At 51.2% G+C, this 18099-nt stretch overlaps 1 protein-coding gene across 1 annotated transcript; it reads right to left on the bottom strand.

Annotated features, from left to right (window-relative positions):
• Positions 1-1303: 1303 nt before the first annotated feature.
• Positions 1304-16132, bottom strand: NUTF2 (nuclear transport factor 2). Its single transcript, XM_055554118.1, has 5 exons — positions 15951-16132; positions 5420-5547; positions 3712-3783; positions 3529-3627; positions 1304-1824 (listed from the first exon to the last, which is right to left on the bottom strand). Exons 2-5 carry the CDS (start codon positions 5516-5518, stop codon positions 1711-1713), a joined length of 384 nt encoding a protein of 127 aa, XP_055410093.1. The 5' UTR covers positions 5519-5547; positions 15951-16132; the 3' UTR covers positions 1304-1710.
• Between the last annotated feature and the right edge of the window lie 1967 nt (positions 16133-18099).

The raw sequence follows: 18099 nt of genomic DNA, 5'->3' as shown, positions 1-18099 counted from the left end.
CAAAAAGAAAGAAACCATGGTTTACAAACACTTCTTTATTGCAGACATTTCAGGCACAGGTACATGGAAAAGCTGTATTGCAAATTTTATACAGGGTGGTTTAAGAGGCAGCAGGTTTCTACCTCTCCCCAACCTCTATCCCCCAAATACAGAGCAGCCAAGAAACTAGTCCCACTGAAACCTCCTGAGTATGCTGTTATTTCAAACAGCACACCATCCAGCCCAGTGCCCAGCATAGCTAGGCTACCAGTGGGGGTCTGAGGAAGTTCCTGGCTTCCATCCACAGTGCAGGAGGGAAGGGGGCTGTGCATATCAGGCAAAGCTGTGGTGCCCTCACCAATCCTAAAACCCCAAACAGGTAAACAGACCAAATCCTGGGTTTGGTTCTGGTCTGTGGCTGCTACCTTGCCATCAGTTTTACACCACCAGTCTCAGGGCTAAAGGGCTGGATTTGTATTGATACTAGGCAGTCTGTCCCCAAAACTGAGGAGGAGAAACTGCCCCAACAGCTGAGATTTCCTGGGATTTGAGGATAGTAGTGTGAGTTTGTGTTTGTGGTCAGGGAGGGAATAGGAGAAGGCCTAGAGATGCCTTGCAGAGGTCTCAGGCATGAGAAATCCTACAACCTGAATTCCCTCAAACTCAGAATGCTTTCTTTCAGTTTTAAATCTATACTCCAACCCAACCAGGCCTGGCTCTGGGCATTGGAGGCTGGCTGTTTGAGGCACTCCCGTTGTGGTAGTGACATCCGAAGCAGATGGTACAGGGTAAGAGCTGCCCTCTGCTTGGCCGGGGATTTACGGGGCATGCTGGATGTGACATTGACCCTTCTGTGGCTAGAACAGGCCCTTTGCCCTCAAATGCCTGCTCATACTTGGTCCTGCTGAGCCCTCAGTCCAGAGGGCCTGAACCTAATGGGCCATTTTTGCCAAGGCTTTTCAATCTTCGGTAGGATTCTGCATCATCTCGCCTGTCATTAGAGCCCTGATGCTACCCAGTGTAGAGGTCACAGGAAATGTCAGGACTGACTGCCGAGGCTTCAAGGGACTCTTCCGTTCAGACCTGAGCTCTCCCTGTCTGCAGCTCACTTTTCCAAGGCCAGGTGGAGGGAACACTATGCCCTACAGGGCTTCTAAGAGAAGTGAGTGCAGAGTGCTGCCTGAGCTCAGAGTGCTGCTTCGGTGTTTTCTCCTTGCAACAGGTATTGCTGAGTGGGCGTAGATGTGGGATGGTGAGACATGAGAGAGCCAATGAGGCAGGGTAGTTATGGATGCCCGGCCCACTATTCAACTAATTCAAACAATTTAAACTGTTAAGAAAATTTTCGTGGTTTTATTGTATCATGAGGCATTGAAACATCTGAACAAATCAATATCTGGGCGGTGAGGCAGCTGCTTTCTCCTTCACTTCTTTGGGTTACTAGAGCAACTTGTCAGTAGATTAAAAAAAAAAAAAAAAAAAAGACAACCTTTTGCATTACTTAAGTCTTTCCAAGGCATGCGCTGGTACAACACAAACTTCTCCTGTCAGATGCAACTAGTCTAGCGTCCAAACATCATGCACAACACCTCGGTAGCAGCAGCGCACTGCGCCCACGCCCACCGCGGCCCTGCTCATTTGTGAATGATATTTGGAGCATCTGGAGGAGTGTGAATAGTATTGGGAAGAGGAGGGAGGAGGAAACAGCATGAGTGCCTGGCTGGGAGGAGGTCAGCCAAAGTTGTGCAGGGCAAGCCTGAACATGTCATTGGTGCAAACCCAAGCATCATTGATGTTCTTTAATAGGAACATCTGGTGGAACCCCATGATGGGGTCTTCATCGGCCTGTGAGGAGAGAAAAAAATGGTTCAGTTAAGTTGGCCAAGGAACAGGAAGGGTGTTCAGTTGGAGGAGAATGCTGACTTTGCAATCAGGCCTTTCTATCTTGGACACAAATCCTAGGAGAGCCCAGGGTACTCTTGATTGTGAACTAACATAATGTATGTAACACTGAACTTGGCACAAAGGGGACTTGAGGTGGCAGCTCATACTGCTATGTACACTCAAACTGCAGAACAACTCACCAGTTAGCTACAGCAATATAGCAGACAACATAGCGCCTCTGTGTTCATGTTTCTGGGCAAAAGTGACCAATCTGAAAGAGTTCTGTGGTGCTTATCATGTAACTCATGGTAGTCTAAAAACTAAACAGTCTTAGTGTCTGATTATGTTAGTTAGTCCACCCATGAGAAGATACTACTAATGACTTTGTACATGAGAAAAGGCTCAAAACCAAGCTCACACCAATTACAACTCTGCAGAGAGAAAAAAACTAATGCATCCCTATCAGGTAATCTGTTTCTTGTCACGTAACGTATAATACTTCCAACAAAAAAAGGGTGAGAGACCTCCAGCCAAACTGCAGAACACCCAGATGAGGCCTAGTCGAGGTAGAAGCCTAACTAACCAGCTGTGTTTCCAACATCACTGTTTTTTCCAGGAATTATCATCAGCAAGGAGGCAAATCAGTCTTTTGGGGGTTGGACAGAAACACCAGAAAGAACTTGAAGCCAGGTGGAAAGAGGCACTGCTTAATGACCCCAGCCTGGGAAAGTGTGCCCTGAGACCCCAGAAAAGACCTCCTCACTCCCAAGGCCTATCTGAGCACACTCTCTGGGCAGGGTATCTTGGACAGGCAGGAGAAACTGACAGGAAAAACCAGGCCAAAAGGCAGGTCCATCCAGGTCCAGTGGAGAGGCCTAGAGGGCCGCCCTTTCCCTCCACCCTTGTATTGGACTCAGGAAGCCCTGCCTAACCTAGGGAGAAGGCATGTGGATCTCATATTCTGCGGACCATGATGCCACATGCCCAGGAGGCTGGAACCTGGTTAAGGGGCAGCTCATCTGTCCTGCTTTGGGAAGGAGAGGCTTTTTGGAAATCTTCAGTCGGTTAGAGTATAACAAGTAGGAGTTCCTGGAAGGGGGGTGGGGTGTACGGGCAGAGGCACCAAAGGACCACAGGAAAGCTTTGAAGGTTAACAGGTCTTGAGAAGTGGAACTAGAAATCCAAAGAGAAGCAGGAGTTCCCAGAATCTGCTTTGTTCAGCAGGTGGAAGAGCCAGCAGCCAGCTTGGGGAATAGCAGCATAGACTCCAGTTCAGGGTCAGCTGCCTGCAGAAGGCTCCCCTACAGCTTCGGGGCAGTACAAAGGCCCAGTGGCTGGGATCACAGCCCTATCCTGTTCCTGTACCTCACTGTCCCTTTTCCAAGGCTTTATACCAGTGCTCTCCAGTAGGACTTGTTGCAATAACAGAAATGTTTTATGTTTGTGTTGTCCAATAGGCAGCCATGAGTAACTCTGAGCACCTGAAATATGACTAATGCAACTGAGGAACTACATTTTAATTTTATTTCATTTTACTTCATGCAATTTAAAAATCACCCCGTGTGGCTGATGGCTAGAGTACTGAGCTACAAAGCTCCAGGCATTACTAGTCTGGGTGTCCCTGAGGAGCAGGACAGTGGTGCTGCAAGGCAGCAGCACCATTACCTTGAGCTGGCCCACAACCATGCTGATGATGCAGCTGTCTGGTGTGGGCTGATGGTCCTGCGCCGTGATGCTGTGCTGGATTTTCTGGAATGGAAGGCTCTGCAAGAGAAAAAATAGGTGGTGGGCTGTGGCCAGCAGGGTGGGGAAGGAGCTGCCTGCAGCCCAGCCCTGGCCCTTACTTACAGACAATTTCTCCACAATGGCAGCTTTCCCCTGGAATTGCTGTCCTTCCCACGTAAGGCATGACGCATCAATCTGAAAACCAGGAAATCTGGGGTCAGAGCTTCAGAGCACAAGGAATATCGCTGAGGCCCTGAAAAGACCCCCAAAAGGGTCCTGCTTGGGGAACATGAGTCCATGTCTGTTTCCCTGTCTGTAAAGAAGGGAAATGAGGGTAATTTCCAAACTTCAGAAGATTAACAACTTTAATTACACCCCAGCATCTCAGAGCCCAAGCTCTGAAAGACTATGTAAGAAAACACAAACTTATTAATAATAAGTAAGCTCATCTCCCACTTTTTATCCAAAAAGTTGTATGGCCTTTGATATGGATGAGCTCCAGGCTGGCCATATGTGGCCAAGACTCAGTCAAAAACCATCCTGTTGTTTGGGTAGTCAGCACCAGTCCCAGAATAACCATCAGAAATAACTTGGAAGAAAAAAAAGAATGAACGAACTAGGAAACATCTATGTTCAACACCATCTCTAGAGCCCAGAGTCAGTTCCACAGAGGCCCTTCCCATGGGGTCAAGGAGGGGTGGAGGCTGACAAGGCCTCTCCTGGGACCCTCCCAACCATCAACGTGTAACCCACAGCTTCACTGCCTCCCCACCCCATCTTTCCTACCAGAGACTCCTGGGCCAGAGCTCAAAAGTGTCTCTGCTACTCAGCAGCTCTGACATTAGGCAAACTAGTTTTTTATCCACCTCCCCCCACCCCAATCTGTTTCCTGATGTTTAAAGGGAAAACGTGATGAGCTTCCATAAAATGACATACATAAAGTACTCCTTAAAGACGTTGCTAACTCTTCTCTGGGTCAGACTTGCTTTAATTGATTTCAAAGGCAACAAGACAGAAGTGCCAAAGATCCCAGTCAGGCCAGTTTGAGTTTTTAAAACCCTCTACCTGTGATAATGACAATCAATTACCTGGGCCGGATGTGGCCTTCCACCGCTAAGATCCCTTTCTTTTCTTCAAAATGTCTGAACTGGCCCTGACTTTTTGAGGGAGACAGAGGAGTTTGCCCACAGCCCATCAGGCTGCAAGGCTGTGCATGATGACTCCTATCACTTCTATCCTGGGCAGACCTGCCAGGCATGGCTTGATCAATCACATTTCTGTCTTGGGCAGGGTCAAATACAAGTAACTTTTGGTATATATGAACATCATTAACACAGCAGTAAAAAATGCCTACATAGAAGGGTTTCTCAAGAAACACCCGCCTCCCATGAGCATTCAGGGGCTTTTAGCTCTTCAAAGGACACTGGACCTGGGGCCTCCAGAAGCCATCTGAGGTGCACTGATGATTCTTACAGCTGCTGCCTCCAGGGGGCACCAGAAGCCCTAGCCTCTGTCTGCCGCTGCCTAGTCTGGACCAGAGGCACTCCCAGGACCATGGAAGGGCGAGCCCAGAAAGTGCTGCCTATGGTACCACTCATGTAGATCCACTAGATTACCTAAGAATCTCACTCATGCAGAAGATGACAGAAAGGTCCATGTGCCCTGGGGAGCTGGGCTAGGCCTTAAGCCCCCTACCCCGTGGAGAGTAGCTCAGATAAAAGGGCTCAGCCAATCCAGTGAGGGGTGCCAGAACTTGTGAATTGGAGGCACGGGCCCCACATCTGAATTGATCCCCTGGAATCCCGTTTTGGTGCTAAAGCAGAAGACTTACATAAATTGCGCCTAGTTGAGTTCTGTCATTATCAAATAACTGGTAGTAATGTTGAATGAAGCTGGATCCAATCTGCTCCCAAATTGGCTTGTCTCCCATTCTGGAGCGTCACCCGGCCTCGTTGAGACCTGTAAGTCCAGCAAGACAGGAAGGGAAGCGTTGGTACCATGGAAGCAGCAGGTAGCCAGTCAGTCTCTTCACTGACCCCCACCCCTCCCAGACCTCCTTGAGCAGGCAGTGCTCTGCTGAGGTGTGTGCTCCTGGAGAACACGGAGAGGACCCAGGGAACTGATAAGCAATCCCTCAATACAGACAAGTGCAGGGAGCCCAGAGATGGACAACTCAGACCCTCCTGGTGTCAGGATCATAGAGAAGGATGGGTCCTGAGGGGGGAGCCCGGACGAAGGAAGGTCAGAGCAAGTACTACAGAGGATGAGCTTTTGAGGCGGAGCTAAGCACTCTCCCCATTTCTTTTCATTTAATCCTCACAACAACCTGCACAGCCAGTTACTGCTATTCTTCCCACTTTGCAGGTCAGGAACTACTGATGTCTGAGTCAAGTGTCTTTGACTGCAGCACTCAGGCCCTTAACATTACCCCAGGGCCTTACTGGCAGGTAGAAGACCCAGTGAGACTGGGGAGAAATGGTTCCTCAAGGTCCCACTTGAGGAACAAAGACAGCAAGTGACCCTCCCTCACTTTGTCTTAAGGGGGAAGTTTATTTCTTTGAGGCCACATGACATCATTTCAGCACCAAGAGGGGTTACATATACCAACTGCAGAGCTGGGACCATGAGTTCAGAGGATCACAGATGACAACAGAAATGCTGGGAGGGCAAAGGAAGGTTGGGAGGGGAAAATGAGTCATGTCTCTACACCCCATCCCAGCACTGGCTCCATCAGAAAGGCTGCCCCTCTCCGGTCTCCGAGCAAGAGGGGAGCCGTACCCCCTCCAACCCACCCTGCTACAGATATCAGGGATCCAAGGCTGCTAGATGAAAATTCCAAGCCCCGGACGAAAGAGCCGCTCAGGCTTTGATAGGCTCCTCCTGGGTAGAGTGGAGCGCATCTCGCTGCAGGACCCACAACAGCAGACCTCTGTTGTTCTATAGCTGTTTCTGACTGCACAGGAACCCACCCACTCTCTCCTAATAACAGGACTCTGAACCAAAGCTGTAAGGAGGTGGGTTTGACCGCAGCAGACAACCACTGGCAGTGGTGGGATCTGATGCAAGTCACTGCCATCCTGAGGGCCTCAGCCCTCTTCTCTATAAGGGGGTGGAACCCTGCTGTTGCCAGTGGGGGTCTCACTAAGGGAACCTAGTAAAGCTCTTGACTCAGCTTGGTTAGTGCTGGTTTGCTCTGGTCCCTAGGGCCTCACCCTAGGCCAGAGGAACCAGAGGAAGGACAGTAGAAGTGGGTAGTAGCTTATGCCCAATTCAGCCAATCTCCCAGCCTGTGACCAACGCTCCAGCCAATGAGGGGCCAGGAAGCTGAGCCAGCTTTATTTTAGGTTCCCTAGGAGGTGGTGGCACTAAAAATAGCAGCACGGTGCTGGGATGACTAAATGTCCAGGAAAGTCTAAAAGAAGCACAGGAGAAAGCTTGGGCCCAGCCGCGCCTGCCTGGGACAAGGAGTGTCCCAGCTTGCTCTCTGCCAAGAAACAGAACAAGTGGGAAAAACACAGGATACGCAGCTGCTCTCAGCTGCTCTGTCTTGGTCACATTTTCAAGGGGTCAGACTGTGACAGCACCACATGCAAACTCGGGTCACTGGAGGCACAAGAGCCCGGCATCGCGCATCTCTGCCCCTTCCACCAGATGACTCACCCATCGCGGCCCAACCCCACCACATCACACTCCCAAGGTGCCCTGCTGAGCCCCCCTAAGACTTCTAGGGCACAGAGGAATGAACTAGGGCCATCTTGCCCTCTGTTCTCAGCAGCCCTCGGAGAAGGTCTTGAAGGAGTGTGCCAGTCAGGAGAAACAACATGAGCACGTGCCTGGGGACACAAGAAGAGATAAGGGCAGGAAACCGGGAAGCGGGAGATGGAGGATGAGGGGAAATAAGACTAGAAGCTATCCAAAGAAAAGTGGCGCCATGTAGTGGGACACTGAGGTGAAGGAAGTGAGGTGTTTTTTCCTTTCTCAACATTGTTCTTAATGGTGTGATAAGTTTCTAACACAAAAACGACTTGGCAGAAGCAGAGGTGGAGTAAAGAGGTAGGAGGGATAAAGGGACAGAAGAGCCCTTTGGCCGGGTGGAGGGGGCAGGGCAAAGGGAGCTCTCCTGAGGGACAGGACTATTCAAAAAGGGTGAGCAGGAACCTTCAAAGCTATGTGGATTGAAGACTTTGCTTTAGAGATGTCAAGTGGTGCCTCTGAAGCCCACAGTAACCTTGTTCAAGGCTTGCTTGACCCTGATGTGTTTACCTCTGTGTAGTAATCATGCGGTTGATTTCACCGTCAGCCCACTTTACAGGTGGAAAAACCAAGATTCAGCCTGTGGCCCCAACTTGCCCAGCACCAGTGCTGATCCTGAGTTCTCTGGTTAAGGCCACTGCTTATTTTCTGCTAATTTTGCGTCGAGTTCTAAGCCACAAGGCTGGCCATGTCCCTCCCCTACAAACCCCTCACCCTTGGGTTCAAGGTCAAACACCTGAAGGCCCACAGGTGGCTATTCACACCTGTCCCTAACTCCTTAGCCGTTCTCTCCTGCCTCGATCCAGCACCACAGCAAAACACACCGGAACTTCAGAGTTTGCTCCCGGGGTTTTTGCACAGGTGAGTCCGCCCGCTGGGATGCCCGCCCTCCCCTCACGTCACCATTCAGATGCCTCCCATCTGGGTCTTCCTTTGCAGACTCAACTGTTGACCTCCAACACCATGTGCAAGCCTGGATCGGCACACCCAGGGCCCACTCCACTGTGGCTCTGGGCTGTGAGCGTTCCCATTTGGTTCTTGCCACATCCCATCCCACCCCCTCAATCTCCCAGCACAGAATCCAGTAAACTATGGGACTTCCAGTTTCTGACTCCACATCTTCCACAAAGCTTTCACCCTGTAGTTGGGAGGTGGTATTCTTGAGCCTAGAAAAAGCAGCCGAGTGCGGGGGCCACCTCCCATCCCCATGGGACACAGGGGAGGGGTGGCTGGACTGGGGGTTCCCCAGGATGGCCAGACAGCCCCGGCCTTGCTTCTAATATATTTACTGTGGAAAGAATAGCCTGGAAAGAAACACAATGCAAGGCTGATGGGCAGCCTCGCATGAGACTGGGGACTGACCTTCATGATACCTTCTCCTACAGCTCTTCCGAGAGGGCCGCTGACCACCGCCTCCTGCTTCACTCAGGCTGACTGAGGCCAGGCTCCTCGAGGAGCAGAAATGATCTCGGTGACCTCTCACCCACTGAGCATCAGCCTTCACTGACCCTTAAGTCTCTGTGGGTGCAAAGACTCTCTAAGAATGTCTTATACACTGCGGCCCACTCCCAATCAATCCACACAGAGGCAGAGATGCCCCAGTCTTGTCACTGACTTCAAGTAGTTCATACTCCCTGAGGCTGTCATACACATCAGGTTAAAAGCTCTGGCCCAGGGGATCCCACAGGGTAACAGAAAAAAAAACCCTTCATTTTGCTCCTCAAATTCTGGGTCAGAGTTTCCAGTATTTTGAAACTTGAAACAGTAGTGTCCAGCTGACGTCTCATTTTCACTAATGCGTATTCAGTGTAGAAATGTGCTCATGGCTTTACATGCATTTTGTTCTAACACCCTGTGAGTCAACTCCCATATTAGAGATGAGCAAAACAAGGCCCAGCAAGGTCAGCTAAATTTGCTCAAGGTCACGAGCCTAATAAATGGTGGAACTGGATGGAACCAGGCTTAGTGGGCTCCAGGACCAAGACTTCCAGTGACAACTGGTCTGGAGATAAAAACGAATGACACGTAGGGCTGAAGCCCTGATCTCTAACCTTGGCTTTTGATGAAAGGGGCAAGACAGGCTTGAACCAGGGCTTCTGCCTCCAAACAAAGGCACCAGGCAGACTGCCACACTAAACAATGGATGTTTTCATGGGGGATGATCTCACGCTTTTCCTAAACCTTCAAAGTCACAACCCCATTTCACCATCTCAGCGAAGTAGAGATAAATGTGGGCCTAGCTGGATCTAGGGCACGACTGGGGTCAGAAGAGTGACGAGAAAGAGGAAGAGGACATTCATTACTAACTCCACACTTTCAAACAGAAGGATGTTCATGTTGGATGGCCTATCACTGAGGCCCACAGGGAACACCAGATGTGTGAGCTTATAGTGTGATCCTTGAACTCACACCAACTCAGCACCACAACCTTCACACCTACTGTCTGCTAGGCCTCAAGAGCCCTGAAGCAGAGGCTGGGAAGGACTCCGACAGGTAGAACTGACAACTTTGGCTTAAACCCAGAGCACAGGCGTGGACTAAACAGAGTGAGGGAACATTGTGGACTGCAACCAGAGTGGTGTGTATCCTGTGCAGCAGCCTTCCCATTCTCCACTGACAAAATCTCAACCATTTATCCTGCCTTCAAGGCCCAGGGTGACCTGGCCTCCCAGCTATCCAACCTCATCTCTGGCCACCCACTCCTCCCCGTCCTCTGCAGCCACTCTGGGCATTTTCCTATTTCTGGAACATCTTGAGCCTGTTCTCACTGGAGGGCTCTGCAACTGTTGATCCTTCTACTTGGATCATCCTTCCTCCCAGATGTATCCAGATCCTCCTTCATGTGTCTAGCTCCTTGTCACATGTGTGTCCACTCAAAGGTCACCTCCTCATAGACACCTTCCCTGACCATTCAGTCTAAAGTGGCCTCCCAGGTACTCATTTCATCATCCTGCTTCATCTTCTTAGCACTTGTCACTGCATGAGATTATCACATTTACATATATGTTAGTGGTCCCTCTCCCTGACTGGGGCACCCCTGTCTGTGTCTGCAAGGTGCCTCACCTAGGCCCTCTTCTCTGGAGAAGTGTGTTCTGGGAAAACCCTGTTCAATTTAAGTGGCCAGGTGACCCACTTCACCTCCACCCACACCTTCTGTCCAATTTGTCAGGAAACAATCCTTTGCCTTCCACCCAGCCATCTGTCTGAGGTGTGTGTTAGTGGTGCTTGGCCCCTCCCTCCCACCCCAATTCCCAAGGTTCTGATCACCTGAGGGACAACTGTGGCTGAAGAGGAGGCACAGGACCATGCCGTCAAAGGCCTGGCCGCTAGTCTGCTCCTCCTCTCCCTCATGGCAGGACCCTCGGACCCTGTCTTCATCAGTAATTATGAGGATGTTAGGGGTAATCAACTGCGGATATAAAGCAGGACTCAGCTGGCGGGTACGAGGTGAACACTGGGTCAAGAGCTGGGAAGGAGGGTTATCTCAGCCTCCTGTAGGACACCACACTAAGGAACAGCCTTGACCCAGGACTGGCAACAGCCTCATTCACCACTCACTTGCCTGCAGTTGGGAGAGACAGCAGCCAAAGTCTGCTGCCCAGGACAGAACCCTTTCCCGGGGCAGACCCCTGAGGCCTAGGTGCCCCCAGCACGCTAAGGGCCTTCCCCTCTTCTATTTGGAGAGGGCTTCAGAGGTGTCAGGTTGCCCTGGTTGGCCCAGAAGCTGAATCCTGAGACCTGCATTCTAGTCCCTCTGCTCTGCCCATACTCAGTTCCTGAGTAGCCCCCTTTCCGAGGTGGTTCAGGGATCTCTGGGGCCCTGGCCTAGACAGTTCCCATCCATGAACTTGGTATTTCGTGTACCATCAGTCAAAGCCCTGTAAACCAAACAGTTATTACATACACGTCTTCTCTCATTCCAGCCTCTCAGTTCTGTAAAGCTGGTATGATTACTGCAACTTTGTAGATGAAACCAAGACTCTTGAGAGGTTAAGAATTCAAGACCACGCAAGGCCACTGGGGCATAGCCGGCATGAAAATGTCTATAAAATTGGCCTGGACTGGAATAGTTGAGAGCCCATGTCAAGTAGCAAGAAGCATAGATGGAAAAACGAAGAATGGAGCTCAGGCCTTTTCTTCCCCTTTGAAATCGGCAAGCTCTACGCCCGTCAGAAGGGAAACCCTTTAAGTGCATGCTCAGCCTGTCACAGCAGGTGTACAACCTGCAAATGAGACCATGTATTGACCTGGGCCTGAACCACTTCTGCAAGTGGAACCAATGTCTCTATACAGATGTCCTTCCAGGGGGCTGCAATTTCTGCCCTGGAGAGACCCAGTGGCTCTGATGGAGTACCTGAGGCTTTAGGAAACAAACATTTCTGAATCCCCCGTTTACTGAGGCAAACAACCCTCAGCTCCCAGGTTCCTTGGACGCATCTCTCTCATGAGAGGAGGTTCTCCTTTGCAGGGTAGACCCTTCTCCAGCCTGAGTGGTTAAGGAGTTGGCGTATAGCAGGTACCAGCAATAAATAAAGGCCCAGGGTAGTGACAAGGACCAACCGCAGTCCTCTTGTGTCCCTCTTCCCTGGCCAGCTTCCTGAGTCACAGTCAGACCTGAACAAATGATTCCTCCCAGGAAGACACATTTCAGCTGACAGAGTGAGGATGGAGACGGTGCCACACAGACCTGGTGGTGTGGGTGCTGACCAGCAGCACTGGTCACTCCTGGAGCCACTGCAGGGATAACCCGCACGCTAGCACCTCCCTCAGGAAGAATCTTCAGGAACTCCTGCCATATGTGGTCAAAGCAAGAAATCACAAAATCTCAAAATTGGGGAAGGCGTTGTTGTTCAGTTGCTAACTGGTGTCTGACTCTTTGCGACCCCATGGACCGCAGCACACCAGGCTCCCCTGTCCTTCACTATCTCCAGGAGTGTACTCAAATTCATGTCTTTGAGTCTGTGATGCTGTTTAACCATCTCATCCACTGCCGTTCCCTTCTCTTTCTGCCCTCAATCTTTCCCAGCATCAGGGTCTTTTCCAATGAGTTGGCTCTTCACATCAGGTGGCCAAAGTACTGGAGCTTCAGCTTCAGCAGAAGTCCTTCCAATGAATATTTAGGGTTGATTTCCTTTAGGACTGACTGGTTTGATCTCCTAGTAGTCCAAAGGACTCTCAAGTCTTCTCCAATACCACGCAAACCCAACCTCCCACATACAAACATTCTCATGGCCCATCAGAAAAAAAAATACTAACTTTAAAAACAGGCCCATCAGGAGGTTCAGCTCAAGCTGTCCACAGAAATCCTGCCTAACATTCAATGTCCACCCTGTGGAGAACTTTTTGGATTCACTCCCCAATCTCCAAAAGTACTACTCCCTTTCACTTCTGGGGAGGGCGCCTGTTTCACTCTGGCAAGATGTCCTGATAGAAATCATTCCAAGAGCACTGGGCACTTGAATAAGTGACCTGAAAGGTCTCAGTCAAAGAGGTAGAAGCCACCAAGCCAGGTTCAGGCAGGGAAGGAGGTCATGGACCACAAAATGCTGGTTAGATTCTCAGGTACTGGGAGAACACCCCAGCAGAGACCTCTGAGGGACGAGGAGCTGGTGACAGAAGATCTATCTAGACTCAATAGCAACAGCAATTTGGAGTGGTGATGGTCAAGTTGCTCAAGGGATCCCAGACCTTCCTGGGCCCAGCATCCTGAGGGATACCTTGCTCCATGGTTTCTTCAGGCACTGGAAAGGAGAGTGGGCTCACTAACAGCCTTTACTCTTCGGTAACAGCCTCTACTCTGTCACTCAGAAGCCCCCCTCACCCCAGCCTTTTGCAAAGGGCCAAGAGTCCCTTGTGGGTCTCTTCAACTTAGACCTCAATACATAATAGCAACATTCTGTCTCCCTGACTACTGTGACCTCCTTTCCCCAGCACTGGGACTTGGTAGGAACTCATTATTCTACCTCCAGCTTCTGCCCAGAGCCTGACATACAGAAAAGGGCCGCAAGAATGGTGCCTGAGTAAAATGCATCATTGGTGAGAGAAGAGAAAAAAATAATTCAAGCAAGATACTAATGCCTCAGTAAAGGGATTCTAGAATTTTTTGATATAAGGTGCCTTCCAATCCTAAATTTGAGCATTCTTTCACATAAATCATTCTTTCCATCCCAACCCACCAGTTGGAAAGACAGAATAAAGTGAAATGTGACTCAGAGAGGTGAGTTCCATGTCACCAAGGGACACAGTTTTGAGCTGGTTGAGAACCCAGTCTCCTCACAGCCTGACCCTTTATTACGCAGCCATATCCTGACTGTCCCAGGCCAGGCCCCACCACCCAAGTCAGCGGTACAAGACTAGAGAGGGTGCATACTGATTGTGGACAACCTCGGTGTTCTCCTCTTATCTCTGAGCTCTGAGATGCAGACAGCTTGCCAAATTCCAGAAAGGTCAAGGACTTATGGGGGTCAGGATGCGTAGCAATGGCTACATGATTGACCCCAGACACAGAAGTTATACAGAACTTAAGGTGTGGAATGAGAAGGAGGGACCTGAATCCCTTCCCCTCCCAGGTAACCTAAGAGAAAGAACAACAGCATTTTGACCTCAAAGAAAACCCTTGTGATCAAGTCACCTATGGCTTTGGAATCTGTGAACTAATCCATAGCCATAAAGCCTAACTCACCTGACACCAGTGGCCTAGAAAGAAGCAACCCAGACAATCTCAAGATCTTGAAACAACTGCTTATGGCACGAAGACATCCAATCACACTGACCCTGCATGTGTCCTGGGGGTAGTCCCTCCTTGTTGCCCACCTCCACAGGCAAACCAGGCCTCTCCAGAGCCTGTTGAATGAACCTGACTAGTTCACGCTCGTAGGCTAGGATGTGAACTAGGAGAAAGAGAAAGACAAGGAGAAAACAGGCCTGGTGAGGAGATCTAGACAGGTCCTTGCCTATCCTTCTTAACCTTAACAGCGGGGACTTAAAATGCAACTGCAGGAAAAATTCCAAGGCTTGAGTTCAATGACCAGAAAAATACTACCTGGGGAAATAATCAAGAAAAGGAAAAAAAAAAAAAAATTCCAAGGGTGCTGCATCATGGGCTTAACTCAACTCTCCTAAGAGACCTGCCTGCTGCTGAGGCCAGGTGTGCAAAGACTTGGCTGCTTCTTTAGTACCTGGGAGAACTGTGGCTCGTTAGCTGCATTGGGTCAGAAAATTCAAGGCTTGACAAACTGTCTTTTCCCCATATCCCATGGTCTTCTCTGGACTTGTCCCTTAATTTATCATCACTCAGTCAGGAAGGGCCTTCCCAAAACCAGCCTGAGGACCGCTCTATGGCTAGCTACTCCCCTTCCTCCAGAACTCAATGGAGACCCGGTGCCTTCATTAAAGGCAATTTCCCAAGGCCCAACCAGCTTTCTGCCTATTCAGAGGTCGCTCTGAATGTTCGATGAATGAGCCAGCAAGAGAAGGAAGCCTGACTTTCTGCAGTCTCCAGCCCTAGTTCTGCCACCCAGGCTTCAGAAGGGCCTCACAGCCCATAAGTGCACCTCCCCCAATGTCGCTTGCAGCCCAGCCTCGTTTGGCATTAGGCTCACCGACCTCAGACCTGGATTGTGCCTTCCCCTCCATCAAACCCCACCTTGTTGTTACCACCCTCATGGAATCATCCTTCTCTATGAAGAAGGGCAGACGACTCTGGGAGCAGCAGATGGGAGATTAGGCTGTGCTGAAGATATCTAACAATGTGTTGGAGGCTCACATATTCAGCTTCACCTCCTTGGCTTCCTCCCTCCCTCCCTCCACTAACACAGCCGGCCAACCCACCCACGGCTGAGGTCTGGTCACTGATAGAAAAGAAGGGCGGGGGCTGAGCCTACGAGTCCGGAGCCGCCTCGTCTCCTCAGGCCAGATTCTCCAAGGCTGCTGGGGGTTAAGTCCCACGTGGAACCCCCTCCCGCGCCAGATTCCTTGACCCTGCCCTCCACGCAGAAGAACCTACGCATGAGTTCCGGAGTGGGAGATAGGTTTCGTGCACTCTCAGCCGGCAAAAAAGCAAGTGAGCGCTCACCTACATCCTAACCGAGCCGTGGTTCAGAACCGGAGGAGGGTAGGGTTGCTGCACGCAGGCGCCCTTACCCAATGCTGACTCCGGAACGGGCTGGGTGGCGTCTACCCATCCCCGAATCCTTGGCGGGCTGGCGGCAGGACGTGGGGATGGGGTCCGCCTGCTAGCCTGCCTGCAGTTTGCGGGACTCGGGCAGGCCTGGCTAGGCCAGACGGGGCGGGGCCCGGAGCGCCCCATCTGGGTGGTCCAGACCAGAGAAAAAGGCCTGGCTTCGAAGCGGTCCAGTGTGCCCGCCACCTGCACGGTACGCCCGAAATAGGTTCCTGGCTTCCTCTGTGTTCCCCCGGCCGCCGCCTCAGAGGACCGGCGGGAGGCGGAGCCGCGCGCGACACATGGCCCCGGCCCCGCGCGGCTTTGGGGCCGCCGGGGGGGGGTAGGGGAGGGGCCGCCCGGGGACTTGCAGCAGAAGCTCCAGGCGACCCGGAGCACAGCTCCTGCGGCCCAGCCCCCGCCCCGGCGCGCTAGACCCGACACTCACCCGAGGGGATGGCACGATGGCGGCAACAGCGGCGGCAACCCAGCGCGGTCTGCGACCGACTGTCCCTTCCCCCCTGCCTTCCCTTGCCACCCCGCTGCACTCTGGGAAACGCAGTCCTCCTCGTGCTCTTTTCTGGTATAGGTGCGCTGGGAGAAAACTACCATTCCCGACGTCCTATGCGCCGAGGCCCAGACACGGCCCGTAGCGCGGGAGGTGAGGCTAAGTTAGGGAGGGAGGCCGCCGGGGCGAGCCCCTGAGAATTGTGGTCTAGCGGAAGCCTCTGGAATACCCGAGCTTGGCGCCAGGCTGGGGTCAGGCCTCGGTTGTCGCCAAGTCCCAGCTGGTCCGGCCCCGCCCAGCTTTCGCGGCCTTTCGGTGTTGGCCCCGCCTCCGTGGGAGCTCGGCCTGTTCTCAAACTGGCCTAGCCGCCCCTCCCTGGGCCCGTGAGGTGTTTCCGCTCGCAAACCCCCCTCCCCTTTGGTACTGTGGCCGCCCCTGCGGCTCTTCCTAGTGGAGCTCCAAGGCTACCCGGGGCGGAACCCACAGCTTCTGTTGTCCCAACATTCTTGCGCCCTGCCGGGTGCAAGTGGACCCAAAGCTGGTTTCAAGCAAGCGAGGCTTTCCTGGGCTGGAAACAAGCTTACTCTTCGATTTCTGCAGTTAGGGTGTACAAAGCATTCTCACAAGTTTTTTGTTGTTGGGTTTTGCATCAGGCAGGGCCGCTAAGAATCGTGGTTTTATTAATGAAAAAAGATAAACTGGTGCGCCCAAACCTTCCCCGTGATTTAAGTGATTAAATTGTCCATAATCTCCCTCCCGCCCATTACTCTTTTCTTTCAACGCCCATTTTCGTTGTCGTTTCCTGGGTAACACAAACATTTGAAGTAACGTGTGTCTCGGTCAGGCCTGCTGGGATTCTGCAGCTAAGCGGGGGGACCACAGGTTAAGTTTATAGAGACAAGGTTTCTCCTAGTCAGAGATGGCTCAGTACTCCTGTTCGTCCAGAAATTTTATACCTTTACAGATCCTCACCATCACCCCCACCCCTCCACCTGGGGATGGCCAGTAAGACCAGACCAGGCTTCTGTTCATTAAATCCCAGATCTGTATTATTTTGCCTGACTAGATTCTTCTATAGTCAGGGAGACTGCATTGCCCTGCTTGTGGTGTATCTAGGGCCTCCCTTGCTCTGAGCTGTCCTCCTCCCTTCTAGAAGATAAAACACCCCAGAGATTGTGTGCTCATCATATCCAGACACTAGCGAATCCTGACCAGTTTGGCTCTTCTCACTCTGTCCTGGGAGTGCTGCTGAGAGGTTCAAGAGACCCAAAGTTTAAAGTCTTAAATCCGTTCAGCAAACAGGAGCTAAATGATACACTAAGGAGCATGGCTGGAGCCTGGGAAAATCCTCACTCCTAATGAAGGTGGATGGGGACAGCTGAGTGAGTGACCCAACAGCTGCCCATAAAGGGCTACAGTCCCTGCTGGCCTGGAAGGGTACTGCTGTGCTTCCACCACCTTATGACCAGCCAGACCTAACCCCAGGAAGGGAGACATACAGTCCTTTCCCCAACTAGGCACCTGCACAACCTATCTCCCACTTCTCCTCCCCAACAGACACTTGTTTCTCAAGTCAATGCCAAGGGGTCAAAAGGACAGCAGAGACTGGAGGGATATTTTAGAGTCATTCTAGTTCGAAACTACAGGGAAAGCCCCCGGGTAAGTGGCTTTTTCCATAAGTAACAGAGAAAAGAATCATGTTTTATGGAGCCCAGTAAGTATCATTTGTGCCCCAATACCTATGTTAAACACTGCTAGCTTTAAAGGCATTTGTTGCCAGCTTTCGGCTAAATGACTTGGAACCACAGATAAAAATGTCACCTTGTCACTACAACATCCAGTCTAAATAAAGATGCTAACAGCCAAGAAAATGAGTCAAGAGATGACAAATCCCAACTCATCCTTAAATTCCTCTGAGGATCCACCTCCTTCACAATGAAAGTGCACCAAGGTCAAAGGTATCCATATTCCTTGTAAGAACCCATGGCTGGCTCCAGCTGTGGTCTTCACTGATGTAAGTAACTGTATGCCCATGTGTGCCAGACACTGTACTAGGCCTAAGGGGAAAATAGTGAGCAAAATTCAATTC

Source organism: Bubalus kerabau, chromosome 17 (assembly GCF_029407905.1).
Source record: "Bubalus kerabau isolate K-KA32 ecotype Philippines breed swamp buffalo chromosome 17, PCC_UOA_SB_1v2, whole genome shotgun sequence".
Classification (NCBI taxonomy): domain Eukaryota; kingdom Metazoa; phylum Chordata; class Mammalia; order Artiodactyla; family Bovidae; genus Bubalus; species Bubalus kerabau.
The sequence above is the reverse complement of the archived record's forward strand: the minus strand, read 5'-3'. Positions and strand labels throughout refer to the sequence as shown.